Source organism: Chanodichthys erythropterus, chromosome 22 (genome assembly GCF_024489055.1).
Source record: "Chanodichthys erythropterus isolate Z2021 chromosome 22, ASM2448905v1, whole genome shotgun sequence".
NCBI lineage: Eukaryota > Metazoa > Chordata > Actinopteri > Cypriniformes > Xenocyprididae > Chanodichthys > Chanodichthys erythropterus.
In genome coordinates this window covers 10772774-10785161 of record NC_090242.1, presented here as the reverse complement: position 1 = coordinate 10785161, position 12388 = coordinate 10772774, and the positions used below count along the sequence as shown (strand labels likewise).

The following is a 12388-nucleotide window of genomic DNA, read 5'->3' as shown; positions in this document are numbered from 1 at the left end:
TGGGGTCGCGACCCCCACTAGGGGTCGCTAATAATTTTCGAGGGGTCGCCAGTCGCCAATCTTTTTTTTTTTTTAAAGAGCACGATAAATTAATTCTGATTAAAATAATTCTGAAAAAAAAAAATGTAAAAAAATTAAACATGACAAAAAAAAAATCCTTAACGCCGAGAATTTTGCAACATATCGCGAGAGTGGGAAGATACAGACGTAACTTCGAAAAAAAACGAGGCAAAGAGAAAATATGGCAAAGCGGCGAGGAGAAGATAAAAATGAATGCGCTAAAAAGAAAACAAGGCCTTATTTAGACAGTTATCTTGAATTTGGTTTCATTGAAGCGATGGACAAGGTGAGAATTGAGTGTGTAATCTGTGGTGAGAGACTAGCGAATGAAAGCATGAAGCCCTGCAAACTAATGAGACATCAGAGCACCAAACACCCACAGACGGTGGGTAAACCTACAGAATTTTTCCTGAGGAAAAAAGAACTTGTTATGTCAAATAGACCCCAGAACATAATAGATGTTTTTACAAGAGCTGGAAATGAAAATAGACAGGCAACGGTTGCATCCTTCGAGTGCGCTCTCTTAATTGCCCAATCAAAAAAGCCACACACCATCGGGGAAACTCTGCTCAAACCCGCATGTGTAAAAATGGCAGAAATAATGTGCGGGGCACAGGCAGCTTCAAAACTAAAAACTGTACCTCTGTCTAATAATACAATAAAGCACAGAATCGACAGAATGGCAAATGATGTTGAGAACACACTGATTGAAAAGTTAAAGATGCACCCATTTTCCATCCAACTTGACGAAACGTCTACTGTGGCGGATGAAGCAGTCCTCATTGCATATGTGCAGTACGTTGATGACTCCGAACTAAAGCAGGACATACTTTTGTCGACTAATTTGTCTACAACAACACGAGGAGAAGATATTTTCCACGCGATTGACACGTACTTCACAAAGAATCAGATTCCCTATAATAATTTAGTCGCATGCTGCACTGATGGAGCTGCTTCAATGATGGGAAAAAACAAGGGCTTCAATGCACGTTTGAAAGAAAAAGCACCCTACTGTCTTGTGTTTCACTGTATGATACACCGTCAAGCCTTGGCCAGCAAACACCTCTCTGATGAACTTAATGAAACAATGAAGACAGTTGTAAAGATCGTTAACTTTATAAAAGCCCGCCCGGTAAACAAGCGAATCTTTGCGGAGCTGTGTGAAGATGAGGTGCATCAGACACTCCTCCTTCATACCGAAGTGCGCTGGCTATCAAGAGGCCAAGTGTTGGTTCGTTTTATTGAACTAAAAGAAAAAATAAAAGAGTTCCTGAAAATGAACAATCAGAAGCTGTTTGACGAAATGACAGATGCATTTCTCATCAGAACGTCATACTTGGCGGATATTTTCAGCCTCTATAATGAAACAAACAAGCGCATGCAGAGCGCGGATGCAAATGTGCTGGAATGCAAGGAAATTATTGACGCATTTGTGCATAAAGTGGACTTTAGGAGGAATAAGCTGATGAAACGAGACCTACACCATTTTCCATCACTTCTTAAACAGACCGGGGGAAATTTGCCTGAATCCTTGAGCAAGGAGTTCATACTTCACATGGAACGGCTACAGAAAGAGATGACGTCACGGTTTTCGGATGTTGATGAACATGTCGCTAAATGCGCATGGGTAATGGATCCATTCACTGCGCAGGAGGAGGACGTGGAGTATTTACAAGCGGAGGACGAGCTCTTGGATATCAAGTCTAATTCTCTTCTGAGGAGATTCTTCAATGAACACGGGTACAAACGGTTCTGGCTGGTGAAAGGACCTAACGTCGCACCCAAGCTTGCGCACCATGCTACAACCAGACTCATCCTGCCATTCGCCACAACATACCTGTCCGAGACTGCTTTTAGTTCTCTGGTAACCATCAAAACGAAGGCACGCAACAAGCTGGATGTGCACCATGACTTTCGTATGGCTGTCACGAAAATCATGCCTAATATACAATCTCTAGCCCTGGATATGCAGGCCCAGACTTCACATTAAATAGTCACATTAAAACAATTAAATAAGGGCTTTAATTCAACCAGGAACAAGAGAAAAGGCATGAAAAAACATAACTTACAATATGTAAATATTTATTATGCAGTGGTTATTGTTGTGTTTTAATTGGTGAATGTTTTTAGTTTTTAGAATGCAAAACAAAAAATACATTAATTCTCTGAATAAGTGATATTCATGTTAGTAAATTTTAATTTGCTTCTGTTTGTTCATCAGTTAAAAAGCACAGGCTGAAAACAAAAGTCGGTCATTGTGAACCCTTGCATGTTGTTACACGTTTAAGGTAATAAGTGAAATGGATAGATTTGATATTTACGCTAACAGATTAAAATGTGCTGTTATTTGCTCAACGGGTTTAGGAAAATAAATGGAATCTGTTGTTGGAAAAACTCAGTAGTTGCAAGTTGCAGTTAATTGTTTGCATTCTGGTGTTATTAAAAACTTAAACAACTGACAGTCACATTAAGCTGATGTCTATACTGGTGTATTTGAATGGGGGGGGGGGTCATGGGGGTCGTTAAGATTTTTCAGTGTTAAAATAGGGGTCTCTTGAAAAAAAGGTTGGGAACCACTGGCCTAGAGGAAAAAGCACATTTTCCTTATTGACATAAAGTTCTAGAAAGTGGGGCCTAGCAAAAAATGCATAACTTATCTGTCTCAACAAGATAAGGGTCTAATCCACCTGAGATAACAGAACAGGAAGTTACAACAATAGTTTTACAACCTAGCTGTTAACTGTCAACCCATGCACCTACATAAATAAGGGGATAATGGGCATACGGCCTAACAACTCCCTCGGGAGGAGGCCAAAACTAGGAATATATATCCAATGGGGATAATATAAATAAGGTTATTAGCAAATAACACTCCTAGCTCTAGCCTAGCCGCTAAGCTATGGGCAAAGAAAAACAGCAAACAAAGCCTGTTTTAACATCACTTTCAATCCCATTGGAAGAGAGAAAAGCAACATACCCAAGCAAAAAATGTCAGGCGGCCGATTAAAGCCGCCGACATCACATAAACTGAAGCAGTGAGTGCAACTCGAGCCACACTCAACAATAGCTGAGAAGCTTAGAAAGAACCGAACAGCGGCCATTTTGTGGCCCACTCAGCCCTTCTCAAAAAAACTACTTTTGCCCACAAAACCCCTTACATATTTTACTGCTACATGTTCAGAAAAATATATATTTAGGAATACCAAAACAAGGTCAACATTAGTAATAAGTTGGACCCTGCTTACCTTTCCCATGGCTCATGGACCAACAAATCCTCCTCCTGACCGTGGTGGGAGGATAATTCAGGTTTTATGCCAAAAACCCCTTTCACTATCAAGCCAGAAGGTGGGCCATCAGAGAAAAAATTCATCATGGGCCCAACCGTCAGTCCTGAATGTTCAAGGGTGTCATCTGAACATGTAACAGTCACTACAAGTTCCTGGGGAGGCCGAGGAATAGAGGCGAGGGCAGATGTAATGTGCCCCCGCCAGAGAGGAGACTGACTACCGGTGAGGGTTATTCGGACGCCGGTTTTCAATCACCTCCCTTAAATCCTGTTTTCTATTCCTCGTATCCCGCCCATTTTGCGACTTACTCCGAGGCGGAGGAGGCGCTCGAGCGACGACACTGGATTGCTGGACTTGCCTCTGAGTCTCGACTCGAGACGGTCCAGGGCCTCCTGGCTGTCTGGGCCCAGAATCGGATCTGAGAGGTATGCAGTTCTTATATGCTGCTGAGCGCGCCCTCGACTCTCTGAACTTCCCAACAACCATCTCAATGGAACTGCCAAAAAGTTCAGAGAGCGAAACTGGGGCATCGAGGAGAAAGGCTTTTCTCTCTCCCCGATGTCCGCCATGTTCAGCCACAGATGTCTCTCCATGGCCACCATGGCCACCATAGATCTGCCGATCGAGGCGGCCGTCTGCTTGGTGGCCCGGAGAGCGAGATCTGTGGTACGGCGCAGCTCAGCCACCGCATCAGGGACCCTGCCCCTGATCCAGATCCTTCAGTAGGTCAGCCTGGTGGGCTTGCAACACTGCCATTGTGTGCAAAGCCACGCCAGCCTGACCTGCTGCAGCGTACGCCCTGCCGTTCAAACGTGACGTCACCTTAAGGGGTTTGGACGGCAGGACCGGAGCTTTCAGTGACGGTGCGCTGCCCGTGACAAGATAGTTCACAAACGTCTCGTCAATGGGCGGCATCACCACATACCCATGCTGGCGTAATCCCTCCACATCAGCAAAATTTCCTCACTGATGTGCATGAATTCTCGCCGAGTATGGGCTCTTCCATGCCTTCTCGATCTCTACATGAAGATCTGGATGGAATGGAAGGCTCACCGGAGTTACAGGGTTATGGTCAGAAAGAAATAATTCGTCCAGTCTGCCGCGAATGGTTTCTTTCCTTTCGTGCTCCCACAGCAGCTGCAGCTTGCCAGCAGCGCGCTCCATAACCTCCAATAACTCAGCATACGCTGAACAAGGAGGTTTGGAGAAAGAAGCTGCTTCACTCGCTTCTTCCTCCACTGTCATCACCTGCTCTTGGGGGCTGGCAGCCAGAAGAACACTCGCTCCTGGATCTGACGATGTCAGAGATAGGACATCATCATCCAGGATCGTATCCTCACCAGCTGCCGCCTGACGTTGAGAGACAGTCACACTTCTCTCAAACTCGACAGCGAGCTCCATCTGTGAGCCCCATGAATGCAGTCTTCACTCCGCCTCAGCTCGAGCGGGACCAGATCCACCGGGCACAGATGTTGATGCCCCTTCTCTCGAGAAGAGGGCCAGGCGAGAACGGAGCGTTCTGATAGGGAACTGCTCACAGTTGACACAGACAGCACCCTCAAGCACTGTCCGCGCGTGTTCTTCCCCCAGACAATGAACACATAGGGGGTGTGTGTCCTCTGGTGTCAGAAACCTCAGACACGGATCAACACACTTCCTGAAGTTCTTACCTTTCTCAGACATTACTGGATTGGGATAGATTCGCGCCATGTGACTGTCGCCGGCCAATAGGATTGGAGTTTTTGGTAGTGAGGTTTCGAAACACTGGGTCACGTGGACGTTCCCCATTGCGTCATCGAACACAGAGTAGAAGATCCCTTCGAAAGGGAACTGAAGTTTACTTCATCGGTTTGTGTTGAATGGACTGAAATTGGGCAGTGGATTTTTAGTTCCCAGTATGCTTTGCAAACGTCTGGATCCATTAACTTTCTATCTTCAGTCTTGAGTTAAAGGCGCCATAGAATTGAAAATTGAATTTACCTTGGCATAGTTGAATAAGTTAATTTTATGGAAATGACATACAGTGAGTCTCTAACACCATCGTTTCCTCCTTATGTAAATCTCATTTGTTTAAAAGACATCTGAAGAACAGGCGAATCTCAGCATAACACTGACTGTTACGTAACAGTCGGGATCTTTAATATGTACGCCCCCGATATTTGCATATGCCAGCTCACGTTCAAGGCATTAGACAAGGGCAGTCGGTATTAACGTCTGTATCTGTGAACAGCTGAATCATCAGACTAGGTAAGCAAGCAAGAACAACAGCGAAAAATGGCAGATGAAGCAGTAATAACTGACATGATCGATGATAACATGATATTTTTAGTGATATTTGTAAATTGTCTTTCTAAATGTTTCATTAACATGTTGTTAATGTACTGTTAAATGTGGTTAAAGTTATCATCGTTTCTTACTGTATTCACGGAGACAAGAGCCATGTCGTTATTGTCATTATTAAACACCTGCAGTCTGTATAATGCATAAACACATCTTCATTCTTTATAAATCTCTCCAACAGTGTAGCGTTAGCCCGTTAGCCACAGAGCACTATCAAACTCATTCAGAATCAAATGTAAACATCCAAATAAATACTATACTCACATGATCTGATGCATGCATGCAGCATGCATGACAAACACTTTGTAAAGATCCATTTTGAGGATTATATTAGGTATGTGAACTTTGTTTATGCAATGTATTATAGTCGAGAGCTCAGGGGGCAGGGAGCGCGACAATTTAAAGGGGAAGCAGCCTGAATAGGCGCATATTTAATGATGCCCCAAAATAGGCAGTTAAAAAAATTAATTTAAAAAAAGTCTATGGGGTATTTTGAGCTGAAACTTCACAGACACATTCAGGGGACACCTTAGACTTATATTACATCTTGTGAAAAAATGTTCTAGGACATCTTTAAGATCTGATGAGTTCACGTAGGATTTGTCTTAGATCTGAACTTGATGTAGGATTTTCTCCTATCTCACAAAATCTCATCTGTAGTTGTGAAATCTTAAAGCACTCCATCAGTTCGGTGATTGACTCTCAGGTCTGTTACCAAGAGCAGCTGCTGTGAAGGAATTGCTCAAGCAGAGCTGCACACACTTACTATTACATGTGCCCTGGGTCTGTGTTCTGTTTTATCACATGGACTTAATTTCCCACAATTCCCCACCTGGGAACCAATCATGCACTCACACCTGTTTCCCATCAGTGACCTTTTATAAGCTGCACTCACACACACACATGGCTGAGTATTGTTTAGCCTTTGTTCTACCTTGTCTCCACATTCCTTGTTCCTTGCCTTGCCTTGCCTGTGTTTTTGACCTTGGACTGTTTCCTTGTTTATGATCATTTGTGGCCTGCCTAGACCTTTGCCTTTGTTTTGACCCTGGACTGTTTCCTTGTTTGATGATTGTTTGCTGCCTGCCTTGACCATTGCCTGTTTTTGGATTACTCTTTTGCCTTGCCTTGTTACTGTTTGCTGGTGTTTGACCTACTGCTTTTACGACTATGCTCTCCTGTAAATAAAGCCTGCACATGGGTCTCCAACTCCGTTGTCCCGCTCCCTACATTACAAAATACTCAGCCAAACCAAGCGCAGATCCAGCGGCTTTTATAAGCGTTTCCAGTCGAACCATGGATCCAGTCGACCAGCTACTATGTCTTTGGCAAAGAGACTTATCTATTGAAGAATACGTTCACCAATTCTGTGAGTTTTTATTTATTTATTTATTTGATAGGGACAGTGTGTGTTAATGAACAGACATGATAGTACATGAATGTAAACACACCGGATTGTAGCCGAAGGCTAATTTCCATCCATTGTCCCCGAGTTGTGTTTTCAAGTTCCATTTGACGATGTGGCTTTGAAGGACATTTTCCGATTTGGCCTAAATGAGACCATAAAATCCTGGTTTCCTGAAGGGAAGTTCAGTTGCAGTCTAAGAGACTTCAAGGACTATGCCTTAATTTTGTGTGGTCCTTCGTTCACGGTGGGGGAAGAAGAGAATTTTAAGAGTCCAAAGAATTTTTGGGGGGAGGGCCAACTTCAACAAGCTCCGGTGGCAGTGGAGCTTGTACCGTTGCAAAGTTCTATGCCTTCCAGCCTGATGATCGCGACCCTGATACTCTCTGCACTTCCAAACCCAGTAATTCCCCCACCAGAGCCTGTTAACGTGATGGCTGCATCGGAATCTGTTCCTGTATTTGCAGCCATTCCTGAGCCTCATCACGTCTCAGCAGATCTTCCAGTGCCTTTTCACGTCTCAGCAGATCTGCCTGAGCCCTCCACCAAGATGGCTGCCACGGCTGAGCCCTTAGCCGAAATGACTGTCACACCTGAGCCCTCAGCCGAGATGGCTGCCATGCCTGAGCCTTCAGAGACTGCAACACTGGCCATTATGGTCACAGCTATTTGGTGTGTGTGGGCTGCACACACATAAAAATCCACTCCAGAGCCCGCTCCAATCCTTGAATCCGTTCCAGAGACTGTTCCAGTCCATGAATCTGCTCCAGAGACTGTTCCAGTCCATGAATCCTCACCAGAGACTGTTCCAGTCCACGAGTCTACTCCAGAGTTTGCAGCGGTCCCAGAACCCAGCCTCGTGGGCTATGGACTTCCTGTCTGCCTGGATACGACCACAGAGGTCATCCATGAGTTCCTTGTCTGCTCTGAAACGACCATGGAGGTTGTCCGAGTTTCCTGTCTGCCTTGACACGACTATGGAGGTCTCTGCCTGTCCCGTTATGGCCCTAGTGGCCAACACTAACTTCTCTGTGTCTTCTGTTTTAGTTCTGCTTAATCAGCTGTGTTGGCCTCTAGATTCACCTGATCCGCCATGAGGGTCCTCAAGCCTGTCTGCACGGCAGTGGTGGTCATCTGCTCCGCCGTGGAGATCTACAAGACCATCTGCATGGCTGTGGTGGTCATCTGCTCCACCGTGGGGGGTCTTCAAGCCCATCTGAGCTGCAGTGGTGGTCATCTGCTCCACCGTGGGGTCTTCAAGCCCGTCTGAGCTGCAGTGATGGTCATCTGCTCCGCTGTGGGGGTATTCAAGCCTGTCTACCTGGCCGTCTGTCCAGTCTTCTTCACCCTGGTCGTCTGCCCTTCTTCAGTTTCCAGGCCGTCTTCCTCTCCACGGACCTGGCCCTCCATCCCACCCCCTGTTCTGCCTCTGCTCCATCTCCCTCCGGGATTGTTTAGGAGTGTCTGGAAGCCACTCCTTTGAGGGGGGTGGGGGTTGGGGGGGGGGTCTGTGCCCTCGGTCTGTGTTCTGGGTCTGTGTTCGGTCTGTGTTCTGTTTTATCATATGGACTCCATTTCCCACAATTCCCCACCTAGGAACCAATCATGCACTCACACCTGTTTCCCATCAGTGTGTGGGATTACAAATTTAATAATCTGTTTAAGATCTGTTGATCCTACATACTGACATCACCTCACATGAATTACTAAGGTGAAGTATATTGTATTTAGCATGTTAAGGTAAAGATAATGACATTCTAAGGAGATCAAGGCAGGCAGTTCAGGGGTGTGTGACATTTTGTCTTCATGCTCTTCCTTACCATTTGGCATGACAAGCTCAAGATACAGCTGTGCTTGTGTCTCTATGATAATGTAAAGGTATGGGCGATACTGTCAAACTGATTGGGTTAGCACCTATGCATTTGAATGCTTTGATCTTCCTACTGGAAGTCAAACTATGTGTGAATGTTTACATAGTCTTAGTTCTCGTGACCAGCTACTGTTTATACTATTTGGGGTACTATTATCTACACAGTCAGGGGTAATTTCCAGTATTGTCTTTAGATGCTTTTGTTTTAGTGGTCACTTCAAAAACTGTGTGTAAGGGCAACACCTTTAAGGGCTGCCCACTGAATGCCTATAAAACATCATGTATACACTGCATTAGTTAGACTTGGATGACTACAGCGACCCACAGCGCATTTCTCAATAAAGAGTAACTTCTGCTTAAAATATATCCCAACGTCTCCTGGTCTCTGCTTCGACAAGGAAAAAAGTTTCCAACAAGTGACCCTTTATAAGCTGCACTCACACATACAGCTGAGTATTGTTTAGCCTTTGTTTGACCTTGTCTCCTTGTGTCTTGCCTGTGTTTTTGACCCTGGTCTGTTTCCTTGCCTTGACCATTGCCCATTTTTGGATTACTCTTTTGCCTTGCCTTCTTGTTACCGTTTGCTGGTGTTTGACCTACTGCCTGTACGACTACGCTCTCCTGTAAATAAAGCCTGCACTTGGGTCTCCAACTCCGTTGTCCCGCTCCCTACGTTACTTACCAATGAAGGGCCAAAAATCAAACTTGATTAAAGTGTTTATTACATGTACACATATAAACAGTATAGAGCTGAACGATTCTGGATACACTGATAATCACATCTTTTTTTGTTTCAACGAAAAAAAATGTTTCAACTAAATGTAATTTACTAGAGGTTCTGACAAAATGTTAATTGCTGCAGAGTATTTAAAAATGTTTCATTAATTTGAATGAATTATTTTTAAAAATCAGTTGATTCAATGACTCGCTTCACTTGTTTGATTACTGGATGAATCAGTGTTTTTGAATGAATCTCTTGAATGTACAATTCAATGACAAATACATTTTTTAACAGTCAATTGTTAAATCACCTGGTAGCGTAACGATGCAATAGATACAATCTTTATTTTTAAAGCAACAAGTAATTTTTAAAAGGTGATTTACTCCATTTTGTTCACTACTGTTAGACATCAGTGTTTATATGTAAACTAAACTTTTATCTCATTACTTCTGTGATAATTTGAACATTTGTAAGAGAGAAATAACGTTGTTATTGTTTAAAGAAAAGCAACTCTGTGTGTGTGTGTGTGTGTGTGTGTGTGTGTGTGTATGTATATGTGACCCGTCACGGAAACCAGGGACACAAGTCGGCAGCACAACATTCGCGCAAAATGAGAAGCGTTTTTTTTTTTTTAAATTGGTAATTTTCGTTTTTTTGCAGAATCTGTTAGTTGAGATCACGAAGAAGCCTCTCCGTGTTTGAGATAGCATTATTGGTATATTTAAAAGCGTACATTTTAAGTTTGAAATCGGCTTGTTTTTCTGAGATTCTATCTCGAAGAAGGGGCGTGTCATTGTCTGTTTGTATTTCCTTACTGGAATCGGATACGCCGCTTTTGTTTCTTTTGTTATTGCCCCTGCCCTCCAAGGGAAGCATGGCTACTTAGCATGCAGTGCCGGCTCTGCTGGATTCTTTAGCTGCGGAAAAAAAGTGGTGAATTATTGGACATTTAGAGGCAAACAGAAGGTTACATCCACGAAGAAGACCCCGACAAAGAGAAAGTGTGCCCGAACTACTTATTTCATTGGAGGCAACGAGATCTTTCTGTTTCTTATGGGGTGAGTTTCCATAAACATCAAAGTTTGTCGTTTTGTGTTCATTCTAAGAACACGTAACGTTACACGTTTTCTCATGTGTCTATTGTTATTAGCTAGCTCAGGACTGTCGTTTTAATTTAATTACTATAACGTGCTTTTAGATGGTAATGTTAGCATCTGCTATTCATTTGAATAACGCTTTAATTGCTTGAAGTGACTGGTGTGAATGACTTAGCCCACGTAAACCTGCCTGTTAACATTCTTGAATTGAATGTGTTGCTAATAATTTTAGCCCATGGTGGAGAAAGTGCTACTTAATATTCTTAACAAGGATTTACTAACGTAATAGTAAATGTATCAGATTAAATTCCTACTTAAGTATAAAGTATCCGTAGCCGTAAAATGTGTGTTATTAAGTCAAAAGTAAAAGTATGAAGAGTTTAATGTACAGTATTTCTTAATCCTTTGACTCAAACCAGGTCTAACCACTAACTGAGGTCTAAACCAGGAAAGATAAATTAAAAGATAAATTACTGACATTTACAATGCACATTATCCTTTAGTATACGGTCCGATTTTTCCTGTTGCATCTGTCGTTGCTATGCAACCATGCAGCTTTACAGGGGGGAGCTTTTTACAGGGGGTATGGCTTATCTAAATGAGATGTAAATGAGCCCTATTGTCACTCCCAGCAGGTGAGAACTGCACAAGTTTTAGAGACATTTTCTCTCTTTAGAGCTTTTTTGAGTGCCTACCTTCAAATGGCCACAACTTCTCTAAATATTATCAGATTTCCATGTGTTACACATCGTTGGAAAGCTTGGAGACTACACTTTCAGAATCACTTTCAGAATAACTCTACATGCCCCAGAACAGACTTGTGTCCCTACTTTCCTTGATTGGTCACATATTTGTGTGTGTGGTTGAAAAGCTGTTTTAGATAACTGGCAAAGCCTATCCTTGTATTTCATGGAGTCTGTCTTTATCAGTGTTTTGTGTCAAAGTTTCACCTTCTATAGGAAGAACATTGCTTTTTTGCACCGCTGCTTTTTCTCGGTGACTTACATTGTAGGAAGTCGTTCCTGGTCCTGGGAACAAAGTCTGTGGAAATCAACAGACATAAAGAGTGATTATAATCAAGAGAAAATCATCCCTGCATCCATTGCTAACACATTTCTAATATGAGGATCTACATGAGATGATGGAGGATCATTTCTGAGAGCAGATGAATCTCAAAGATCTTTTTGAGCTACTCTGTGCAGAACTCTTTCAACACAGAAGATATTTAGAGAAATGTCTCTGCTATTTACAGAGCCCAAATCCTGACACAACCACTACTGAGGGTTTGATATTATTACTGACATGTCACCATATTTGATTTGGCTTCTGTAGACATGAACTGATCACAGATTTGATTTGAGAGTAAATGTAACCGTCTGTGACACAACCCTTATAATCTGTAAACTGTGAAAAATAACATGGAAATTAAAGAGAATTGTGACTGAAAAGATTTGAGTTTTAATCTCAGACATCCATATTATTCTTTCTCAAAGAGATAAAGCAATAAGCATGTCATAATCATTTGATTAGCCTATATAATATTCTACTGTTTATTATGAAAACTTCTGTGAAAATATAAAAGCCACATTTTAGTTCTGATTAAAGCAT

The 12388-nt window shown here is 42.8% G+C and overlaps 1 protein-coding gene across 1 annotated transcript; it reads left to right on the top strand.

The window, feature by feature from the left end:
* The first annotated feature begins 739 nt into the window (after nucleotides 1-739).
* Nucleotides 740-2050, top strand: LOC137012203 (protein FAM200C-like). Its single transcript, XM_067375344.1, has one exon. The coding sequence runs from the start codon at nucleotides 740-742 to the stop codon at nucleotides 2048-2050; it is 1311 nt and encodes a 436-aa protein (XP_067231445.1).
* Nucleotides 2051-12388: the final 10338 nt, after the last annotated feature.